General features: G+C 40.0%; 4 protein-coding genes across 4 annotated transcripts in view; 1 reads left to right on the top strand and 3 right to left on the bottom strand.

Annotated features, from left to right (window-relative positions):
• The first annotated feature begins 1,156 nt into the window (after positions 1–1,156).
• LOC120558526 (gastrula zinc finger protein XlCGF8.2DB-like) lies at positions 1,157–4,691 on the top strand. The gene is made up of 2 exons (XM_039799557.1): positions 1,157–1,182; positions 3,287–4,691. The coding sequence occupies exons 1-2, from the start codon at positions 1,157–1,159 to the stop codon at positions 4,200–4,202; spliced, it is 942 nt and encodes a 313-aa protein (XP_039655491.1). The 3' UTR covers positions 4,203–4,691.
• Positions 4,692–5,152: 461 nt separating this feature from the next.
• Positions 5,153–8,799, bottom strand: LOC120559403 (mucin-2-like). The gene is made up of 7 exons (XM_039801099.1): positions 8,751–8,799; positions 7,949–8,071; positions 7,275–7,370; positions 6,752–6,880; positions 6,552–6,591; positions 5,929–6,052; positions 5,153–5,512 (listed from the first exon to the last, which is right to left on the bottom strand). The coding sequence occupies exons 2-7, from the start codon at positions 8,051–8,053 to the stop codon at positions 5,287–5,289; spliced, it is 720 nt and encodes a 239-aa protein (XP_039657033.1). The 5' UTR covers positions 8,054–8,071; positions 8,751–8,799; the 3' UTR covers positions 5,153–5,286.
• A 1,120-nt stretch (positions 8,800–9,919) lies between these two features.
• LOC120558533 (mucin-5AC-like) lies at positions 9,920–12,520 on the bottom strand. The gene is made up of 6 exons (XM_039799570.1): positions 12,359–12,520; positions 11,962–12,145; positions 11,557–11,791; positions 10,572–10,750; positions 10,382–10,451; positions 9,920–10,271 (listed from the first exon to the last, which is right to left on the bottom strand). Exons 1-6 carry the CDS (start codon positions 12,518–12,520, stop codon positions 10,013–10,015), a joined length of 1,089 nt encoding a protein of 362 aa, XP_039655504.1. The 3' UTR covers positions 9,920–10,012.
• Positions 12,521–12,661: 141 nt separating this feature from the next.
• The window catches only part of LOC120558535 (mucin-5B-like), a 38,261-nt gene continuing 37,081 nt past the window's right edge, over positions 12,662–13,841 (bottom strand). The window contains exons 32-33 of the mRNA XM_039799571.1: positions 13,252–13,300; positions 12,662–12,665 (exon numbers count right to left, since the gene is read on the bottom strand). Coding sequence (XP_039655505.1) covers positions 12,662–12,665; positions 13,252–13,300 — 53 coding nt within the window. The remainder of the gene's footprint in view (positions 12,666–13,251; positions 13,301–13,841) is intronic.

Here is a 13,841-nt window from a genome sequence, read left to right on the forward strand (position 1 = left end):
GTCTGCGTTGCGTAGTGTTAATTTCGTCAGACGAGACTAAATATGTTCGTCAACGACCTTTTTTTCCATGACTAAGACGAGACGATGACGAGACTGCGCCAATGTCCAAAAACGCTGACTAAGACTAAATTAACATGTATTATTGTTGACGAAAAAAGACGAGACTAAAATGTTTTGCATAAAATAAAAACTAAGATAAAATCTCTCTTCATTTTCGTCTACAATCGTCTCTACTTTTTCATCATGAGATAGAATATTCTGGATTAAACACGGCTAAAATGCTGACTGCTAAATGGTGTAGTGTGACTGTATTTCACTGTATTGGATTCCAACAGCGGGACGTACAACAGTCTGCTGCTAAAGCTATGAGCTAACCGACACAAACTAGCACTATGGTCACTGCTGTTGTCTGAAAAACAACACCGAAGGGACAAAAATGTTGCGTTTACTTGTAAACTGGTAAACCTCGGGACCGACTGCTGTCTGTTGTGGAATTTTCCTCACGTTACTCTGTCGTCTGTGACTGTCTACATCTAGAAACTAAGCTGCGCCGTGCAGGGAACAACTCTGATACTCACACACATGCCGGCCCTGCTATTCTCTTATAAACTTCAGGCCATTTACTTAGGCTGGAGCCCTGCGTTTCAGTTATTTTCCTTGCCCCACACTGATGCAAAATTACATTTGCCAGTGATTATCTTAACTGCATATTACTCCAGTGATGATATAAATCCATGTCATAGCCATTTCAGTTTTATGTCAAGTACTTGAAAGTACACTCCACAGTACACCCGAGGCAATTAAATTATAACGCCAGACTATCGATGTAAATGTCTGTTGATAAAATAATGTTAGAATTAAAACTACCCTTGCATCTCAATGATCGCATTACATTTTGAGGGAGTAGTTTCTCAGCAGTGGCAGAATTTTACTTAGCTCCGGTTACTAGTACTGCGCCAAAAAGTAAACCGAGAAGCGCAATCCTGTCCAGAAACCGAAGTATTAGTTGCTGGCTTGGACATCAAGACACCGGCGGAGACTCTACTCAAGTGGCGAATGTGTAGTGATCATTTTAGACCAGACGACTTTGAAAACCCCCGCAATCTAAAGGACCACAAGTCACTGACAACGAATGCGGTTCCATCCGTCTTTCTAGATGCACCAACAGCTATTGATGAACAGGTAATAACTTCTGATAGGGTACTCTAGCTAATAAAGCTAGCCCCTATCATAACGTTAGCCTAGCTGCTACTGATAGATTGAGACTGACAACGTTAGTGGAGATAACGTTACTGTTCAATGCATTGTGGAGCGTGACAACGTTAGCTAACGGTATAGCTACACTGGTAGATACCTGGCTGGGCTAACCGCTAACTTTAGGTAATTGCTGACAGAAACGTCATGTAAGCTCAGAAAGTTTACATGCAAATTTCTAGCCCGTGTGCTTTCATGTCCCGGTAACGTTATGTGAGTTAGACTGCTTTTAATGGCAGACTAGCAGATACTGTTGACATGCGCTAGCCTAGCACCAGCGACCTCTGCAACTGGAAGGACTGGATAAAAAGTGTTGACAACTGTATCCACTGATAAATAACACACTGGCTAACTTGGAAATGAGGTCCTATGTCCAAAATTCTGAACCACCCCTTTAAGTAAAAATACTAATTCTCCAAAGTTCAGTTAAAGGTCCTATGACATGCTGCTTTTTGGATGCTTTTATGTAGGCCTTAGTGGTCCCCTAATACTGTATCTGAAGTCTCTTTTATATAGGCCTTAGTGGTCCCCTAGTACTGTATCTGAAGTCTCTTTTATATAGACCTTAGTGGTCCCCTAATACTGTATCTGAAGTCTCCTTTTATATAAGCCTTAGTGGTCCCCTAATACTGTATCTGATGTCTCTTTTATATAGACCTTAGTGGTCCCCTAATACTGTATCTGAAGTCTCTTTTATATAGACCTTAGTGGTCCCCTAATACTGTATCTGAAGTCTCTTTTATATAGACCTTAGTGGTCCCCTAATACTGTATCTGAAGTCTCTTTTTATATAAGCCTTAGTGGTCCCCTAATACTGTATCTGAAGTCTCTTTTATATAGGCCTTAGTGGTCCCCAAATACTGTATCTGAAGTCTCTTTTATATAGGCCTTAGTGGTCCCCTAATACTGTATCTGAAGTCTCTTTCCCGAAATTCAGCCTTGGTGCAGAATTACAGCCACTAGAGCCAGTCCCACAATGAGCTTTCCTTAGTATGTGCCATTTCTGTGTCTGTAGCTTTAAATGCTATTGAGGAGGAGGGAGGGGGGGCAAAGTGGAGGGTGGGGGTGTGGCCTTGACCAACTGCCACTTTGCTTGTTTGCAAACCATGATGACTCTATCTCTCTCTCATGGGTTTGCCAAATTCTCTGGGCGGGCAAAGCAGAGAAAGAGGAGGTAATCTTCCTCCTTATGACCTCATAAGGAGAAGATTCCAGATCGGCCCATCTGAGCTTTCATTTTCTCAAAGGCAGAGCAGGATACCCAGGGCTCGGTTTACACCTATCACCATTTCTAGCCATAGGACCATAGGCAGGCTGGGGGAATGCATATTAATGTTAAAAAACCTCATAAAGTGAAATTTTCATGTCATGGGACCTTTAAAAAAAATCTTTAGAATAATGTGCAAATTAACTGTTAGATTAATCCATGACAAAAATAATCGTTAGTGACAGCCCTTAATGGTTCCATTTTGTAGCTGGTTTTAGCAAGCTGACCTTAACAAGCTATGCTGTGCTACTTTGTATCAGTTTGTTAGACAAAATTTCTTTTAGAAAAAAAAGTTTTCATATCTATGATGATACAAACTACCTCTCATTATTATTGGTTTGAGTTTAGTTTGAATGGTGGTCAGTAATGTGTCGGTTTCATTCTGTTTCCTGCAGATGTTCAGCAGCTGTCGTTGGTTAAAGAAGAGGTTCCCCCTGAGCAGCAGGAGTGTAGCTCCAGTGTGGACCAGGAGGAGCCAGAGCCCCCCACACACATTAAAGAGGAACAGGAGGCACTGTGGAGCAGTCAGGAGGGAGAGCAGCTTCAAGGGCTGGAGGAGGCTGATATCACCAAGTTCCCATTCACTCCTGTTCCTGTGAAGAGTGAAGATGATGAAGAGGAAGCTCAGTCCTCACAGCTTAACCAAAGAGAAACTCAACACATGGAATGCAGGAACTCACATCCACATCCACTTTTACAACCAGAGACTGAAGACCAGACTGGAGACCCTTCTGAACCTGAGACTGATAACAGTGCTGATTGGAAGGAGACCAGAGAACCTCAGTCAGCTTTAAACTCTCTGAAACATGATTCAACATGTAAGAAAACATTCAGCTGCTCTGAGTGTGGGAAAAGATTTGGCTTCAAGTCCCATCTGAAGAAACATATTAGAACTCACACAGGAAAACCTTTCAGTTGCTCAGTTTGTAAGAAATATTTTAAACAGAGTGGAGATTTACAGAAACACACGAGAATCCACACAGGAGAGAAGCCTTTCAGCTGCTCTGAGTGTGGAAAAAGGTTTTGCTACAAGACACATCTGAAGACACACATGATAACTCACACAGGAGAGAAACCTTTTAGCTGCTCGGTCTGTAAGAAATCTTTTACAGAGAGAAGAAGTGTAAAGACACACATGAGAATCCACACAGGAGAGAAACCTTTTATTTGCTCTGAGTGTGGAAAAAGATTTAACCACAACTCAAATCTGAAGAACCACTTGATAACTCATACAGGTGAAAAACCTTTCAGCTGCTCAGTTTGTGATCAAAGATTTGGCCGCAAGCAACATCTGCAGACACACATGATAACTCATACAGGAGAAAAACCTTTCAGCTGCTCATTCTGTAAGAAATCTTTTACGCAGAGTGGAAGTGTAAAGGCACACATGAGAATCCACACAGGACATAAACCTTTTATTTGCTCCGAGTGTGGAAAAAGATTTTGCTACAAGTATCATCTGAAGACTCACATGATGACTCATACAGGAGAGAAACCTTTCAGCTGCTCTGTCTGTAAGAAATCTTTTACACAGAGTAGCCATTTAAAATATCACATGAAACAACACACAGGAGAGGAACCGTCTACTTCCTGGGTTAGTGACATCAGAAAGCAGCAGGAGTGGAGCTCCAGTGTGGACCAGCAGCAGCCAGAGAATCTCAGCCAGGTTGGAACTCTCTGAACTATAGAAATAAAATGGATAGAAAGGCCATTTACATTCAATCAACGTAGCATAATGGTCAGAGTGGCAGCCATTTTTATGTGTACCATTGCTGATAGGTTGCATATTTCAGCATTCAGGTTTTCAAATGTATTTCATATCTTGTATGTAGGGTACCACACAAGGTTAGTCTGGGGACAACCTTCACCCACAGGAATAGATTGGAATGTGTGAATCTATTAGGAGCATCGGCAATAAAAGGTGTAGTTTAAAGTAACTGTTCCACTGAAATAGATAGCCTGGATTGTGTGAGGACAAAAAGTATAAAGGAGTTATTTTGAGGTTTGTTTAAAAAAACACTATGGGTACATGCTCTTAGGAGTGTGTACACATGGTTATCTCCCTTTCTCGGCGAGAAACCTTGGCATATACATTTGGTGCATGTCAACGGTTCTCCCTTTCATAAAAGTTTGTTTGGTTGTTGTGTGAATAAAGCTGCATTAGTCTGAACTCATTGTACTTAGCATTTGTTAAAGTCTTCATCTCATTTCCAGATATTTCCCCATATCAATGTCCACTTTAAAAGTGATGTTTGTTAGATTGTTATGAAGCATAATATTTTGTCTGTGACTTAATCATTCCTCTCTGGCTGCAGAAACAACTATCTTTGTTTAATTTAAGAAAGTTCTGGAACATCCAATCATTGATTTGTTCAGTGCTCACAATTTGTGTTTGTAAATATGTGAAAATGTGTGTCATCTGCATAACGATGGTAACTTATTTTGTTGCTCTCTATAATCTAAGCCAGTGGTAGCATGTAAATGTTAAACAGAAGAGGCCCTAGAATGGAGCCTTGTGGCTTCATTCTGGTGCTCCAAAGCTCCCAATAAGAAAAACAAAGACCGTATTGAAGCTGCAGTATAATCTTTATTGATGAGATCTTTGTGGGTTTACAATCTTATCATGCTTAAACTAAGTACACTGATACATGAGACATAACTAGAGGAACTATGTATGCTGATTCAAATATAACTTAATTTACAGTTCTATAAATTAATGGTAATTAGATAAGTGGCAAATGCATATGCTTGTCCTGGTTTTTGCCTTATCTCCTGCGTCGACGTGACTTGACGCTAGGGGGAGTGGTTGCCAATTCCCTGTGGCCAGGCCCAGAACACTCTGTCTTGAGGCACCCGCAGGTGTCGATGTGGGTGTAGGTGTAAGTGAGCTCTGTGTTGTCAGGGCAGGAGAGCTGGACCTGGCGCTCAGATGTAGCCAGCTCCTGGCAGCAGGAGCAGGTGTGCTGCAAGGAACTTGTTTTGGTAGAATAACTGAGAGAAGAGAGAAAGGAAGGTGAGCAGAAAGGGAAGAGAGCAAGCAAGTAAATTGGGGAAAAATTAAATTCCAGAAAATTTATATTTAAGACTACAGAGCTGAAAGGTTTAGAAAGCTCCTCAATATGATCATTATATGATATAAACCCTTTAAATCACATGTATACAGAACTGAGCTAAACAACATTATATTGTACAATGACCATAGAAAATCCTTGGATCCTAAAAGTCATGATATCTCAGGTCTCTGCTGCACAGATTATGACCTGATGACCTCTTAAAATTCCTGCAACTTACATACTGTAAACACCTCTTTGAATGTGATACAAAAGTACAACAGAAACATTTATTTGGCATGTCATGGAATTTTCCATGACAGTAATGATAAGGCAAATGGCAGGAGGGGGACTCACAAGGTGAAGGTGCCACATGCTCCACTACAGGATGTGACATTGACCAGGTCTTTGGCATGGCAGCCCTGGCTCTCCAGGTACACAGGTGTGGTGGACACACCGCATGGCTCACCCTTCGGAATACCTGACGCAGGCAAGAGAAACATGTTGAGAGGGAATAACATCTATTTTCACCCGATTAACAGATCATAGCATCTGGGGACAAAAATTAAGACTACGGAGTGAATCCAACTACACTCTGTCTTCTAGGGTGGAAACCATAATTGTTTACTTTCTGCGTTTTTGTGTTTGTTTTGAGAAGTAAAACTAATTTAACTGCAATGAACTACTGCACTAGATCTATACCAATAAAACACAAACAAATTGCTGAATATATGAAGAGGCTCAATAAACCAGTGATGTCTTGAGTGTACTCTCATCTAGATAGCCATGAGTAATTTGGTAATAATTTTGTACAAGGCCCATAAATGGGTTGTATGTGACTTAGTCAGAGCTGCTCAAAATGGTCCTGCTCATTTAGCTTGAAATCTTAGACTCTGATGGACATCATGTGGCTTTGTGTGCTAGAGTAAGAGGAGAGTGTGGAGGAGGAGTGTAAATGATATGCAGGAAGCAATACATACAGACATGGCAGCATCCGTCTGGAGTGATGGTCTCTGTTCCCTGCAGGAGACAAAAACATTTACACCAAAATCATGTCATCAATGATGTATTAGATTCCAACCTCAAATTATCTGTGTGTGCGTGTGCGTGTGTGTGTGTGTGTGTGTGCGCGCGTGTGCGTTTTGTGTGTGTGTGTGTGTGTGTGCGTGTGTGCACTCACCGGTATGCATTCATTAGGGTCGTAGAGGGGACAGGTTGTCTTGGCTTCTATGGTGATGAACTGATTAGCGATCTTCACACACTCAAACTTCACACAGGGGTTCCCAGCGGGAGTCCAAATGGAGCCAGGCTAAATAATAACACAACAGAATTGGGAATCACAGTCTTGCAGACAAGGCTGGATCAGAGTCACTATCATCTCCATGTCGTCATTTGTTGACTCTAAGCCATTTTTGTCTCCCTGTTGTCCTATCATCTGATATGTTGTTGTCAAAATGTGTTGTGTTGACGTGTTAATGTAATTCTGTGCATGTTCCTGGGCTTCATATGTCATGTTACGCTGAAATAGCCGAAAAGTAATAACAAATGAACGCAATGTGATCTGATAGCATCATTATCTTTAAAAGAAAGATGAGATTTTGCAGACCTAAGAAAGCTTAATATATATTATATATATCAAATCAAATGTCTTTCATTCTCTCTCACCTAAAACACACTCTGCATGCACACACACTTGGACCAACCTTTAATGCATATGTTGCATTCAACAGCACGATAATGCAGCTTGTTTGGACACATGTCCCACAGCACTGGTTAGCGCTGATCTGGTACTCATAACCCTGAACAGAGACACAAAGATAAACTCAGCATACAAACAATGCACATCAAAATGTAAAACCAGCACAACACCTGGATTGTTTTTAAATGAACAGGATGTCAGAATTTGTAGGTCAGAATTTTAGGGCCTGAAGAGTCTTTTGAGATGGTGAACTGAACCATGTTCAGTATGAATCTGCCTTGACTTTTTCCAATAGATGACTTATACTTATACTCAGCTCTGTAGAATATAGGAAGGTGCTCACAAACAGATTTCAGCAGTACACTCCTTTATCTGACAGTTAAACTCACTCACAACTTGTATAATAATCCCTGTCTGAATCTGTTTTGTGCTCTTTTATAATTTTGCTTAATTTCCAATCTAATAACAGCAAATCTGGTCAGTTTTTATGGGCATTAATCCCAACTAGAAAAATTAAAATTATACTCATGCTATCTTTAAATATTGAAAAAAAGCAATGCATGTTTGGAAGAGCATGTGGCAAATGAATGTGCTCATCAGTAGAGTCATAAAGAACATATTTAGAGTGAACAAAAAAATGAAAGTGAGGGGAGGGAAAGAGACAGAGAGAAAACCTACCACAGGGCAGTTGGTGTCACAGGGTATAGGCTCACAGTCTATAATGTTCAGGGGGCTGCTGGCGTTGGCCCTGTTACTACAACTGCACTTCTCACATGGCTTCATGGGCACCAGGTCTCCAACCTGGACGGACAAGGTGAGAAGGTCAGCACTGATACACATTCTCATGCTTGGAAACATTAGAACTTCCTTTCAATATAATACAGTCCAGTATAACACCACTGTAAACCTCAGTAATAAACATATAGCTCTATATATTAATAACTCTGAGAGTGAACTACCTTTGTAAAGGGCAAATTCATGGCTAAGCTGTTGTATTGGATTGCATTAGGTTTTAGAAGTGTAACTAAAGTGGTCACTGAGTGTGTTCAGAATTAGTCTGGATCAACGGAAGTACATTTCCAGGATAATTGCTTGACATCCGGATGTCATGTCTTGGATCATGCAACAAGGCAAGCCTGCAGAATGATTGTAAAGATTTACAAAGAATATGTTTATGGCTTTTAGTGTCTAACTGGAATGTTTTGGGACCGATTGGTGGTAATGCTGTGGACGAAGTACACACAGCGATACATACAAATTACACAATCCTACAATCTGTGTTAAACAAAGCCCTCATGTATTCTTTTATGCTGTAGTCAATTCACGTCAGTTTCACATGAGGGTGGTAGTAAGATGTGAGATCTCACCTGGTATTCGTTGTTGTTGAAAACACACACATCCTTTTTAGGCACTGTTAAGGAAACCGATCAATAAATGCATTTTAAATGTGATGTAACAATCACTATGGTAAAAATGAAACCTGGCAATGCAGTTCCAGTATGCACAAGCATAGCACACTCACCGCAGGAGTATTTCCAACAGCAGACTCCCTTAGTTTGGTTTAGAATAAAACCAGGAGGACAGGACGGCACAAGACCAGAGCACTGCTTCCCATCACATTCTGTCCAGACAAGACACAGGTGGAGGAATGAAGGATGGGATGTTCATACCAGCAAATATCATTAGATAAACATTTATTGTGTAAATAACAATAAAGGAGCTCTTTCACTGGGAAGCAAGTCCTTAAAAAATCCTTAAAAACAATCTTGGTTTTCAGAACAAGCAAGAAAAGAACACCTTCTTGGTGACTTACCACACTTCTCCTTTTGACAGCAGCCAACCGTTTCAGTGACCTTGACCTGACCCTCTTCGTCACAGCTGGGGGGGGGCTGTGGTGGACAGGACACGGGATGGCAGCTGACCTGCAGTGTGTCCTCCTCACATATACACTCATTACAGTTTTCTGTCCACTTTGAATTGGCCTGAGGACACAATGTTTATTGCAGAGTTATGGCATTATAAGCTATTCGGGCCTTTCCAAAGGTTAATAAAAAGGGACTGGCATTGTAAACAAATCATTTACCTGTGTCCAACTTCCATTTGACAGCCGACAAATTTCTATTTGGAGAAAAATATTAACAAATTCATTTGCATTCATTGAGGCTTTGTTCAGCATGCTTCAGGAGCTAAGGCTTGAAAATCCTCCATGTATTCTCTCTGAAATCACGGTTAAAATATTTTTATTTTTTATTTAAAAAAAAAAAAAACATTTCCTTTCTATTATTAACAAAACTTCATTTTCCCTTGCTAGGTTAATAAAATATTCTTTCTATTCTCCTTCTTGTCCCACTTCTTATTCTAAACACTGTTTTTTTTAAACTGGATCGACAGTCCTTAACTCTGTGTAACAGCGAGGGGTCACTGTACTCGCTCAGCTACAGATACAGTAGGCAGGTGCATGGTCTGTATTTTAATTTACGGCAAAGGCTCAGATTCCAGCAATACCGACAGCTTTGATGAATGGAGTCTCAGCTTTCTTAAATCACTGCTTAAGCTAAATAAGTTTTGTTTTTAGATGTGGATGAAAAGAGACTCAACAGGTGAAGCTGAAACTTGTATCATGTGCAGACCATCAGAAAAAGTTGGTAGTTCTGCAAAACAGTGGATTAAATTGTGACATTTTGGAATGTTTCTTGAATCATTCTACAATCAGCTACATTATGGCAAAGTTATGGTAAAACATTAAGGTAAAAATAAGTTTGATGATAAAATAACAAATAGGATTTTTACATAGTCACAAAAGGCTATTAAAAAGTGCAGAACATTGTTGTCCATAGCTGTTGCCATATAGTAGTGCCATCTGCTCTTACCACAGGTGGGCACACATTCATTAGAACTGGAAGAGAGGAGGAAGTGGTCATCTGGGCAGAAGCAACCCTCCAGCTTCACATTTGTCATGGCACTGAACTCATTGACCGTATAGATGAATTTCTGGTTGTACCTGAAGGAACAACCGCATATTGTGTCAAGGTTGTATCTGGTCAAATCATAAATGAATGAAAATCGATTGAGTGTGATGAGCAACAACAATGTGTTGGTAAATTGCTGTACCAGGAATCACAGGTAGGCTCCACCTGAGGGCCACACCCCCGATAGACTTTGGGACTTGGACATGTATATTCTATTAAGAGATGAAAAGAGAAAACACATTATCATTTAGTTAAGGTCATTGCTGTAATGTTGTTATTAAAGGTAATAGTAGTAGTGCTTGACTATAACATGACATATTCAGGTTGCATACCACAGAGTCCGTCGGTGGCACTTCTCCAGTCAATACACAGTCCAGACTCAGCACAGGCATCAGCATAGGTTTGTAAGCTGGTGCAGCCAATGTGATTTATGTGCATGTGGCAAATGTCAAACTCACAGGCCACAACAAATGGAGTGTAGTCAATAACCTTGTGGCAAGCTTCAAACACACTGGGGAAAATTGGATTTGTAGTCAGTATGGACAAACTGAATGCATCATTACACATTATCAAGAAGTCATTAAACCAGTATTGCTTGTCAGGTGTGTTTCAGAACTGGAATTTAATTTGTCTAAAAAGGCTTTATTTCAAAGATGGAATCCGTAACACGGATGGCTTCATTAATCTGTTTAAGTAATAACCTTTTGTCATTAGGACAGCTGTCTTAATTTATGCTATAGCATATTCAGGCATGACATGAAGGTGATAGGAAGAGCCACAATACTTGCATGATATTTGGAGAACATAAGTGAGCTGTAAAGGACTGATATGAAAGAAGAGTGTTTTCTGTTCTCCTACAGGCTGCTGATGCCAGCCCTACTTCTCTCCAGTGAATTTGCTAATACATTTTCTGGTGGCCAGTGCCTCCATAATATTAGGCTGTGTTTTCATACATTTTTAACCCAAAGAGGGGATATTATTCATGTGCAGTGATAAATAAAACGTAGGTTAACAATTAATGGGCTCCTTGTTCTGATGTCAGCTTCATGTTAATTGGACAGTATTAATTCAGATTTGAGCTGTGTTCGAAGTTAAAGTAGTCAAGTAAATGTCCACTGCTCATACAGACTGTTTATAAAACACTCCCTCACTATTGGTTAAATAAAAAACTATTAAATACAAAGAACATGTGATTTGAAGAATTTGTAAATTCTTAAATCTACAGCGGAGATGTATTATTCAAACTAACCAATGTTTGAATCTGATGTTACAGATGACTAGTGCAATTTCTGAAATGTTTTGCGCTTTTCCTCCTACCTGCCCTTGATGATCTCACAGATGGATGTATCGCAAGTGTTATGTGTAGGCGTAGACATAGGCATAGGCGTAGGTGTAGTCGTAGGCATAGGTGTAGTCGTAGGCGTAGGTGTGGGGTTAATATGTTCACAGTAACTGTCGTTAGCATGCCACCCAAGTGCCATATTAGGACATGAAGGATCAATTTTGCCACTTGGCAACATGCAGTCATCTGTCCGGTTGTTGTTACATGTGCCTAAAGCAACCCACAGCATTATGAATCTGATAGCTGAATACTGATTGCAGAATGTGTTAAATAGGTGTAATAAGTTATATTTAACTTCTATACATAAACATGTCATTTATCAACTGCTGTCCAAACTCTACATTGAGAAAGATACTATTCATTTCTACTGCAGGACTCACCACACTGTCCCTCGGTGTTGCCGGCAAATTTACTATAGGGCAGGTAGATACTGAATATGAGCCCTGAGAAGGTGATCTTGGCATGGATTTCAGGGATGACAAGCACAGTCTCTATACCGGTGGAGGTTATACGGAAGTCACCATTTTGGTATGCAGGACTCACATGCTTGCCATTCACAGTGGTCTAAAACAAAACGCATTATGATATAAATGTCAGAAATAACCCTTTATGCAAGTCTTTGTAAGGTTCAATCTACCAACAGTAAGCCCTTCTTTGGACACGTTTTACAAATAAGAATCAGGTTAGGTACAACACAGTCTCACGCCCAACTGTCAAAAATCGAGGCTTGGTCAAATGAAAAAAAAACGGAGAAAGATAATAGTGGCATGTAATTACCTGATTTGTGTAAATGCCATTGACCTCCTTCTGCATTATAAAGATTGTGTAGCTTTTGTAGAAGACAGTGATGGACTGAGGACAGGCCAAGCCATCAGCAGAACCACAGTAGTAGTTATCGATCATAACACTGAAGTTGTATTTGGGCACTATCTCCTTCATCAGCCAGTAGGAACAGTTGCCTTGAAAACTATAGTATGTTCCATCGAAGGTGACATAATGGGGGTCTCCCCAACCATAGCAGATACCTTCAAACAAAATGTATATTACATTTTTAACAATACATTTCAAGTAATCTGGGTATCATCTAAGACATACAATCCAGTGTTAAATCAAATATAAGTAAAATATAAAAAAAACGGTAAAAAAAGGTAAAATGCTTTCACATTGTTTAACCTTAGGGTTTTGCAACCAAGCATAATTTTAGAGGGTCAGACTTACATTGGCATTCATAGTGGAAGCAGCATCCGTCATCATCCAGCACTTCAATAGCAGGGAAGTTATTTGCACATACTACAGGCTTTGGAGTTGGACATTGTGTATGGTTATAGGTCACCTTGCCATTATCACATCTTCCTACAAGACAGTTACTCTCCTTCCAAATTTCGCCATCCTATCCATCATAGATTGAAATGAAGAAAAACAGAGAGGGCTGGTATTGTCATAAAATACCACATGTATTAGTCATACTAAAAAAAAAGCAAATTTAATGATAACATTTTAAAGATTAAGCAGTAGGCTACTGCTCAACAATTGCGTATACAAATAAAGTTACAACAATTATGCAATAGAAAAAAAGAAGTACCTTTCTTGGAGGGTTTACACACTCTTTCCCCGTATTATTACACGGACGGTGGTCTTTGAGTACTATATGACAACTTTCATTGCAGTACCCTATGTAACAGTAGCCATCATAGTCCGGCATTTTGTAGACTATGGAGTCTGAAAATGAGGCACAGGGAGAAAAGGGGTCTGTCACATATCACATGTGATATACTGTATACTGTATTACAAAGGCTATCATATATAACATGTATGCACTATATACTGCCCATCCCATAGATCAATCAGTCCGTCAATCAATCAATCAATAATTTCAGGTGTCTCTTTGACAAATGAAGGCGCAGCTGTGCACTCTCTCTACAAGGCCATTCCATTGCTTATGCTTTGGAAACTAAGCTCAGCTTAACTTGTCTTGACAGTGCTGACCTCTGTTTAAAACAGAGGGGCTTAACAGCTGTGTTGTGCCATTTAGGGTAACCTTTTTCCTACTGATGGGAACAAGAATATTTGAAATTGGTCCAGCACTAAGCAAGACCGCTGCACTCAGCAGCATCTAGAAAAAGCTAAAATGTAAGTTATTGGGAAATTGCGCATCTTCAATTTATGTTCACTAAATGTGCTTGTTTTACCACTGACATGCTCAGATTATTGTTATAAGTGTCTGCCAACATTATGGAAAAGATTACTACAGAGGTCCACC

The sequence above is a fragment of the Perca fluviatilis genome, chromosome 5 (assembly GCF_010015445.1).
Source record: "Perca fluviatilis chromosome 5, GENO_Pfluv_1.0, whole genome shotgun sequence".
In the NCBI taxonomy this organism is placed as follows: Eukaryota; Metazoa; Chordata; class Actinopteri; order Perciformes; family Percidae; genus Perca; species Perca fluviatilis.

Excerpts from the sequence above, each read along its gene's own strand:
- LOC120558526 (XM_039799557.1), top strand. The coding sequence starts at position 1,157 with ATGCACCAACAGCTATTGATGAACAG. Across the intron at positions 1,183-3,286 it reads CAACAGCTATTGATGAACAG|GGAGACCAGAGAACCTCAGT; the intron begins GTAATAACTTCT and ends TGCTGATTGGAA.
- LOC120559403 (XM_039801099.1), bottom strand. The coding sequence starts at position 8,053 with ATGAAGCCATGTGAGAAGTGCAGTTGTAGTAACAGGGCCAACGCCAGC. Across the intron at positions 7,371-7,948 it reads GTGACACCAACTGCCCTGTG|GGTTATGAGTACCAGATCAG; the intron begins GTAGGTTTTCTC and ends GTCTCTGTTCAG. Across the intron at positions 6,053-6,551 it reads AGACGGATGCTGCCATGTCT|GTATTCCGAAGGGTGAGCCA; the intron begins GTATGTATTGCT and ends TGCCTGCGTCAG.
- LOC120558533 (XM_039799570.1), bottom strand. The coding sequence starts at position 12,520 with ATGAAGGAGATAGTGCCCAAATACAACTTCAGTGTTATGATCGATAAC. Across the intron at positions 12,146-12,358 it reads ATGGCATTTACACAAATCAG|ACCACTGTGAATGGCAAGCA; the intron begins GTAATTACATGC and ends GTTTTGTTTTAG. Across the intron at positions 11,792-11,961 it reads CAACACCGAGGGACAGTGTG|GCACATGTAACAACAACCGG; the intron begins GTGAGTCCTGCA and ends GGGTTGCTTTAG.